We start from the raw sequence: 9,255 nt of genomic DNA, 5'->3' as shown, positions 1-9,255 counted from the left end.
TATGAGTACAAAACTAATTTAGCTGTGTTTTGTACTATGAAGCCTGTTAAACTGTTGTCTGTATTTTTATCAGATAGCAGTATGGGGACAAAGAGGAGAAAAAAAAAGTCATAATTTGATTCAGCTGTTGAAGCTTTCACAAAGATGATAGCTACCAAAATGTCTAATGATTTCCAGATACATCTGCAGATGCAAAAATCCCAACACGAGCATGAGGTAAAGCTATTTGGCAATATGGATCAGGCAGTTACAGCACAAGGTGCTCCTCCACAAAGTCCACATCTTCCTCCACATTTTCCTCCTTACCAATCGTGCCCCCTCCTATATCACCTTCCCGACTGCTACATCAACCACAAACATATACTGAGATTCAGCATCAGCCCTGTTATGGAGAGGAATTCATGCCAAATTGAAATTCAATGTGAAATGCAATGCATATTACTTTTCCGTACTGACATGCAGAATATGTGCCAAAGCAAAAAACAAACCCTCTATAACACTGATTTCATGTCACTTGACCTCTTTACTGAAAAACAATACATAATCTTTACAGCATTTGTGTTAATAGTGCTTCACCTAAAAGGATAAACAGAAGCCACAGAACGGCAGGCAGTGCAGTGGTGCAGTGACTAAACTGAAGTATTATTTAGCTTAAAGGCTGCTATAACATCTTAAACATGTTTGAAACAGTTCTTCTCTTTATTTCTAGTTCTCTTTAAGACTGAACAAAAGGGTTTTAAATGTAGATGAAGTCCACCCTCCTGTGGACAATTTCCCTCATTACATGTCTGTGTGTCAATGCAGCATTATTTCACCCTGAGCCTACACAGACATTGATTTCCTAAATATGGTTCAAATATAAATGGAATATGTAGACTATAAGAATTATGTACAAAATATTAATGGACCTGTAGTTTGAAATGAAAATAAGATTATTTGATGTGATATGGAACCTGGTGATACTATTGATTTTCAGAAAAGATATCACTATTGATTCATGTTTCCTTGCAAGGTGTATGTTTCAAGTTTTGTAGAAATCTGCCGTTTCTGCATAATTTCACCATGAAAAACATTAATAAGATAGTATTATAAAATATTAATAAACATTATCATTCTGAACTTTCATTGTTCAGCCTCTGAGGTTCATTAAAAATAATGAGTCATTGTTATTTTGCTGAGAGTTTTTGTACAGTGTAGCTGGGTTTCCTGTCACTGTGGGCTTCAGGGCACAGTAGTAGAGTGCAGAGTCTGATACAGCAGCAGAGGAGATCAACAGATCCACATGCTTTTTGTCTTTAACTTCAGCAGACATACGAGGAGGAAGAGGATCACTCAAAGCCCCATGTGAGTAAATGTACAGGAGAAACTCTGGTCTGGATCTGGGAAATTGACGATACCACTGAAGAGCATCATTAGTGCTGGTACTGTAGTTACAGGAGAGAGTAACATTATGACCCTCTGAAACATGCATTTCTCCTACAAGTGGTGCAATTGTCTGTGCTGATGTGTCTCCTGGAAACAGATTATTAAAGAGAAAAATATATAATATATTTATTTATTTATTGCACATTTTTTTGCAACAGTTAGGAAATGAACAAAAGTCATTAACATTCTCTTACCTGACAACAGCGCTAGGAGAGAAAGGATAGAGAGCAGCATGTTGATAGAGATGTGAAGTGACTGAGAGCAGAGTCAGAGCTGAATGGGATTAGTGTAGCTCTCTGCTGAGATACACAGCTCCACCCATAATGCAGCTCATACACTCAGTCACAATACACTGCTGTCATTATTATTATTATTATTATTATTATTATTATTACAACTACTACTACTATTATTACTACTACAAAATCCTACATGAGTTGTTGAATCTATCAGTCTGTTGATGATGGGATGATGGTATGTCATGTATTTTCATGGTAAAAATAATATTCATGATATAAATAAATTGTATATTTACCAAAAACACTAAAAGACACTAACTAAAACTCTGCTTTTGAAATAAGCCAGATATCTAAGAGGTGTTAATCCTTCTATGTTTCTGTCTGTTTTCTGTTGAATTTCTGTCTTAACCTCATCATTTTAAGCTGCACAGTGTATTTGTTTTGTTAAAACTGAAAGAAGTAGCTTTACTGAGTCAGGAGAAAAAAGTGTGTCATCTGTTCTGTGGTGCAACCGTGTAAATGTTGGCCATCATTAGAACATCATGAGTTTGATCCCTGGTGATACTACAGCTGTCTGTGGCCAGGAGTCTAAGAGATCCCAAATGGCCTCACTCTCTTTGGGTGGGCAGGATGGTGGGTTCTGAAGTTCAGCTGACACTTTGTAATGTTCTTCTGGATTGTGTTTAGATGCACATTTCCATGAGAGAATTGTACAAATCTCAAAGCTTGCTTAGTGTAGCTTTAAGCAGAAGTCTGATCTGCATTCAGTCATTATGGGTCCAACATTTAGCAGAACTTTTGTAATATTTATCTTAGTGCTATCTGAGACAAAACAAAAGTGACTTCATGCAGGTATGAGTCACAACTAATGCAGGTCATTAATTACTTCTAACAGGGTCAGAGATTCTCTTTTTTGTCCATTTGTTTTTAAATCACCATTTTCAACATGATCATGGAACAATGCTGATATCAGACATGGTGGAAGAGTGTGTACAACATTGTACAGAAACAAAAATACATGATCAAGTGCAGAGTTACATTCCAAGAGGTTTTTGTACTGTGTAGCTGGGTTTCCTGTCACTGTGGGCCTCAAGGCACAGTAGTAGAGTGCAGAGTCTGATACTTCTGTAGTTGAGATCTCCAGATTCACACGCTTGTTGTCTTGATAAAGTTCAACAGACATTCGAGGAGGAGGATCACTCTTAGACCCTTGCAGGTTAATGTACAGGAGAAACTCTGGTCTGGATCTGGGAAACTGACGATACCACTGGAGAACATCACCACCATACTGGTTACTGTAGTTGCAGGAGAGAGTAACATTATCACCCTCTGAAACATGAATTTGACCTGCAAGTGGCACAACTGTCTGTGCTGATGTGTCTCCTGGAAACAGAACAATATTGAAGGAATTAAATTGGAATCTCTCAAACAACATTCAAATTAATCTGCTATAGAATTAAACTTCTATTTTTCTCATGACAAAAAAACAAGTGTCATAAATGTTCTCTTACCTAAAAGCAGTGCTAGGAGAGAAAGGATAGAGAGCAGCATGTTGATAGAGATGTGAAGTGACTGAGAGCAGAGTCAGAGCTGAATGGGATTAGTGTAGCTCTCTGCTGAGATACACAGCTCCACCCATAATGCAGCTCATATGCTCAATCACAATACACTGCTGTCATGCCTCATTTCTTTATCTTCTAATCATTTAGCATAGAGATTTTCCCCTTATCTTAATTTTGAGGTTTTATGTGAATACATCTCCATGCTTCCATATCATATATATAAAAAAACATTGTTTAGAATTTTTCCTGTTTATTTATTTAGATATTCTGGTCTGCTGTGATGGACTGGTGACCTGTCCAAGGTGTTGCCTGCCTTCTGGCCAATGAGCACTGGGATGGACTCAAGCACGCCCTGCAACCTGGGGGGATAAGCGGCTTAGAAAACGTGTGTGTGTATGTGTGTGTTCTGGTCTGTTTCCCCTTTCTTTGGACTGTTGTCTCCTGATGTTCTTCATCACTGATTCATCTGTTAATGTTTGATTTGTGTTCGTGAGAACATGGATTGTGAACATGGATTGTAATTTCAGCCGTTAAAGAGGGGACGTCTGTGGCCAAAATGTAGTACATATGTTCATGTAACACTAATTAGAACATCCACAAGTTTATGCTTCTATCAGTCTGGTAGTGGTGTTACGATGGTATGTGGTGTTTTTTCATGGCTTTTCAGAGAAATTTTGGTACATCACAGTATTATCTGAACCTCACTGCCAATCAGGAGTTCAATGTGTGAAATCCAGCATTGTCTATATGACACAACAGTGAATTTAACTTGTTTTCCCAGTAACCAAATCTTAATCTAGTTGAACTAAATTTAGTGTGGCACATTATCAGATGAGTGGGACATTTTTGTCTAATACATGAAATGGGTTTAATACTATACATTTTCCATTTAAATAATCTTCATTAAACCATGATATGTTACTGATATTTTGACTTTATGAATTCTCTTGTGTCTGTGTCCTTCGTTTTTGATGTATGCATCGTCAGCTACAGTAATAATAACTATACATTCAAGTTATGCCCTACAGTGTGTGCAACCCTTCAGTATTCAGTAAAGACACTCCTTTTTAAATGCCTTGGATCTTTTCAATAATACATATGTCAGTCACCTGATCTAAATCGAACTGAACTGAACACAAGCACTGAAGATATACTGAGACCCTTCAACACCTTATTGAGTCCTGATACATTCAGGCTGTTCTGAGTGCAAAATAAATTTAATTATTTGAATGGCACCCAAAATAATCATATGTAATTATTGTAAAATAACTCTTTAAGAAACATGAAGTAGTAGAGCTGTAGGTGTAACATGAGGTGACAACTGGAGTAAGATTTTTACATTTGTGAAGAAACTTTTCTTTGGGCCTTAAAAATATTTCTTTTTAGATTTTGTACTCATTTTGCAATAACATCAGTAACATGTCTTTGGGTCAAGATCTTTAAGAATAGTGAGAATAAAAGGAGAGTTTTTCTGGTGTTTTTCCTCTCTTTTAAAGGTTAATTTACGCCTGTCTTTAAGCTGGTGCATATGACACTCGAACAGTCATTTGCACTTTCATGTCTTTAACAGCAACAGTAAATCAGTACAGTTTTATTGACATAGTGCTGACAAAACCAACCACCATATAATCCATCTTTGTTTTTTACAGTACTGTGAAACTTTTGTTTCTTATTTGTATGATAAAAGACTCTTTCTACAGTTGTAAGAACTCCATGAGTAAGAGCTTCTTCCAGTTACAAAAGTTTTGAATGCACTGTTTGTGTGAGTGAAGTGAGTTTTTGTAGAGTGTAGTTAAGTTTTCTGTAACTGTGGGCTGCAGAGCACAGTAGTACAGTGCAGAGTCTGACACTACAGTAGTAGAGATCTTCAGATCCACACGTTTAATATGTCTGTTTGCCCCTGCTGTCAGATGAAGAGCAGGTTCAGATCAGTTATTGTACTCAGTGAGGAAAACGAGGAATTCTTCTCTGGATCCAGGATACTGACTAGTGTAGCTGCACTGTAGTTACAGGAGAAAGTGACAGTATATTCCATCTGCAGCAGTATTTACTGAGAAAGGAAAAATAAATACTTTGAGGTTCTTAAATCAAATTTTATAACTAGGAGTGAGATGTATCAGGATGAATTCAGTAAAACATGTCATGAGCATAAATGCTGCTAAATAACTCACCTTCAAACTGAGTAAACATCAGCAAGACACAGAACAACATCATGACTGATCTCCAGACAGACAAAATGACTGCAGGAGTCAGTACTGAGTTTATTACCGAGTTATTCAAGGAGGCCAATGTATCTTTCAGGTGCTCATTATAAAAAGAAGACTAGAGCTCCACCTTCTGATAGAGAGCTGCATGATGTGGGGATTTTTTTAGCATTCGCTCTTACCTGGGTTTAGAGGAGTGGGCTGCATGTGTCGGCTTTTCAAAGCAAAGTGATTGATTGCTGGCCCAATTTGGGACCTTCTCCAATTATGCATTTGAAGAAAGAGTGGAGGAAAAACTCACCTCCAGTTTCAGCCCGTGTTGCTGAACAGTGGTGACACAGTAAGCATGAAGTCCCCCAGTGCAAAGAATGCCTGCGCAGCCACCGTCAAATAGGCATGGATGTTTACTTGGCTGCCCAGTGCTCTGGAAAGCACCATTGACCTGGCACCTGACCCCACAGCACTGTCCAGTACTACAGAGAACACTGAAAAGTGAGAACCTGACCTGATAGCTGCCCAGTCCTATACTCATCTGACCTATCCAGTGCTGGCTCCCAGAGCTGCTCCTTCAGGGCTTGCTCCTCTGTCTGCATCTCTTCTCAGTACAACATTCATCCAGCCTCCACTGCTGAACCAAGACCACCAGCGTCCATCACTGAAACACATCCTCACCATCAGCCACTGAACCAGCGCCTGTGGCTGTTGCTGCTGACCAGGTTATAAAGCTGGGCTCTCCTGCCACTCTAGGCTTTTGCCCCCATTTGTGGCCCTCACCCTGACCTGGGCTCCATTCCTGGCCCTAGCCCTGAGCCAGTATCTGTCATTACGCCCCTCCATGAGTACTTCACCTATGTTTTAATACAGGTAAGGAATATAGCTAAATTGGATTGAATTAACTTTCATTTTTACTGAAATATTGATCAAATTTTGCATGGACTTCAATATTGACAAACAACTGGCCAAACTGATACACAACTTTAAAAATTAAGTTAGTTTGACACCTTTGCCAACTTAAATAGTTAAGTTGGCTCAACATCTTCTAGAGTAAATGGTTTAGTTGGACTAACTCAGTTTTTCACAATGCGTTCCCAAGGTTGTTAATTTAGTTACTAAGAAATGTAGTTACTAAGAAGTTTTAAATTAAAATTTACACCGTATATTTTTAATGACACCAATTTCAGTAATTTCAAATGGATAAAATGCTGCTGTTGTTTCTAATAACTTTTAATGGTAGAAATTTTGTAGGTGTCAGTGAATTTATACAGTTTGAAGGCTGTGAATGTAATGTTTACTGTCTCTAGAGGTTGACACCTATTAATTAAGTGACCCTTATTATTCCCACAATGGGGAAATTTCACCTCCACAATCTAACCCATCCATGCAGTGAAACACCACATACACACTAGTGAAGACACACACTTGGGGGCAGTGAACACACTTGCCCGGAGCGGTGGGCAGCTCTATCCACAGCGCCCCAGGAGCAGCTGGGGGTTAGATGTACTGTCGGCTCAGGGGATCGAACCGGCAACCAGCAACCTTCCGGTTGCAAGGCTGGTTCCCTAACCTCCAGCCCACGACTGCCCCCAAAAAGACAAGAAGGTCCCACCGAGATTTAAACTCGGATTGCTGGATTCAGAGTCCAGAGTGCTCACCATTACACCATGGAACCACAATTAAATTTGACAGATATAATGTACTGCTGTGGATGTGGTTTAGTCACAGTGGACCTCAGGACACAGTAGAGTCACACAGCTTCTGTATCAGTGAAACTGAAATACTTGCATAATAACTTTTGCAATGCAGGTTTTAACATCATAAACTGGACACATATTTTAGCCGTTCATCATTACATGAAGTAGAACATGAAGTTATTAAATAATTAACGAGATGCTGTATTTATTTACAACAATTTCCTCTTCCTCGACCTTTGGTCACCACTTTCTTCATCTGTTGAAAAATAAATGTTTTTAACATAAAGGTCTAATGTTGCTTATGAAACCAAACTGTATCCTCATTCACCTGAGATAAAATCTAATGTGAAGGTCTTTACAGTGTCTGTCCTGATTGTTTGTGCTACAAAAAACAACATAAGACAAAAAAAAAAAAAAATTGAAGTCTCAGACCACCAGGCAATGCTAAACTAAAAGTATTTGATTTCCAAGTCTGCGTTTTTTAAGCATGTTTAACACTGTTCTTCTCTTTATGTCCACTTAAGATTGAACAAAACTGCTTCAGTGTTCAGTAAAGACTAGATGAAGTCTACCCTCCTGTGGACAATTTTGCTCATTACAATGATGACAATGATGCGTTATTCGCATTTATAAGCAGCGCAGTTGGTTTCCTGGCAAGTTAAATCGGCAACAAGAGACTGTCAAACACTAAAAAGTTGCGAAGTTGAAGTCAGCTTCTCTTTCGAATTTTCCCGTTCCACCTTAAATGGTGCATTTACATTCAGGTGCCTCAGTCAGAATTTAAGATGGAACGGGAAAATTCGAACAAGAAGCTGGAGAATAAGAAGCGACTTCAGCTTCGTAAGACAGCTGAATGTTGAGAGACATTTTACAATAAGCTGCTCTACTTTTGAGTAGAATTTTCCTGTCGAAAAGGGGAGGGAAGCGGCTAAAGCTTAAAGCAGAGCAAAGTAAATCTGCGCTCTGGTTTATATCGTTTAGCCTATACTAGGACATTATCACATACCGGACATTAAATGTTGTGGCTCCCAAGGTGGTTTGATTTTTGTTGAAAAGACAAAATGGTTCTTCTTATCATTTGGGTTGTGACTCCTGACCTAACCTGGCTTTTAATGCAGAGGCCGGTTGGATTTCTCGCTCATCCAGTAGTGTTTTTGTCATGTGCTGCCACAGACTGTCTGGGCGCTGCGCTTACCCACTTCCAAGTTCCGCCTTTGCGTTCCATCAACATTACGTTATAAATTAAATATTTAGAAAATCAATTTTTAACATTTGTGAATCGATTCAGAATCGTTCACATCCGCATCGCGATGCATGTAAGAATCGATTGTTTATATTGTATATATATATATTAATATATTATATTAAACTCTGGTCTGTATCTGGGAAACTGACGATACCACTGAAGAACATCATTAGTATTACTGGTACTGTAGTTGCAGGACAGAGTAACTTTATCACCTTCTGAAACATGAATTTCACCTGCAGTAGTACAACTGTCTGTGCTGATGTGTCTCCTGGAAACAGAACAATTATTGAATAAATTAAATTGAAATCTCTCACACAACATTCAAATAAATCTGCTATTAGAACTTAAATTTAACACTTTTTTCAGATTCTATTTTTCTCATGACAGTTAAAAAAAAGTATCATAAATGCTTGCTTACCTCAAAGCAGTGCTAGGACAGAAAGGATAGAGAGCAGCATATTGATAGAGATGTGAAGTGACTGAGAGCAGAGTCAGGGCTGAATGGGATTGTAGCTCTCTGCTGAGATACACAGCTCCACCCATAATGCAGCTCATACACTCAATCACAGTACACTGCTGTCATGCCTCATTTCTTTATCTTGTGATCATTTCGCATAGAGCTTTACCCTCATCTTAATTTAAAGTTTTATGTGGTTATATTCCTGATGTTCCATGTTTCCATATTACAAACACTTTTAAACATTGTTTAAAAAAGGGCATTTTGGAGGCACAAAACAGTAAAAACACTCGTGCGGCACCAACTAGAGAATGGAGAAATTTCACAAGTTATACAGCATGCAAAATACCCTCTGGTATTTGGGGGGGTCACGTGTTGGCTGGCTACTCCAGCGTGGCTGGCTGACTACTCACTCGCCATAGCAACAC

General features: G+C 38.6%; 1 non-coding gene and 1 gene segment (V, D, J or C); both read right to left on the bottom strand.

Moving 5' to 3' along the window:
• Positions 1 to 2,307: 2,307 nt before the first annotated feature.
• On the bottom strand, positions 2,308 to 3,295 carry LOC118801118. The segment is given in 2 exon segments: positions 2,308 to 3,047; positions 3,176 to 3,295. Coding segments are annotated over 2 exon segments (558 nt in total).
• Positions 3,296 to 7,027: 3,732 nt separating this feature from the next.
• trnaq-cug lies at positions 7,028 to 7,099 on the bottom strand. Its single transcript has one exon. It is a non-coding gene; the product is annotated as a tRNA-Gln (tRNA).
• Between the last annotated feature and the right edge of the window lie 2,156 nt (positions 7,100 to 9,255).

This window comes from Colossoma macropomum, unplaced genomic scaffold, assembly GCF_904425465.1.
Source record: "Colossoma macropomum unplaced genomic scaffold, Colossoma_macropomum, whole genome shotgun sequence".
Lineage (NCBI taxonomy): Eukaryota > Metazoa > Chordata > Actinopteri > Characiformes > Serrasalmidae > Colossoma > Colossoma macropomum.
Note: the sequence above shows the minus strand (reverse complement) of the source record. Positions and strands in the feature narration are given on the sequence as shown.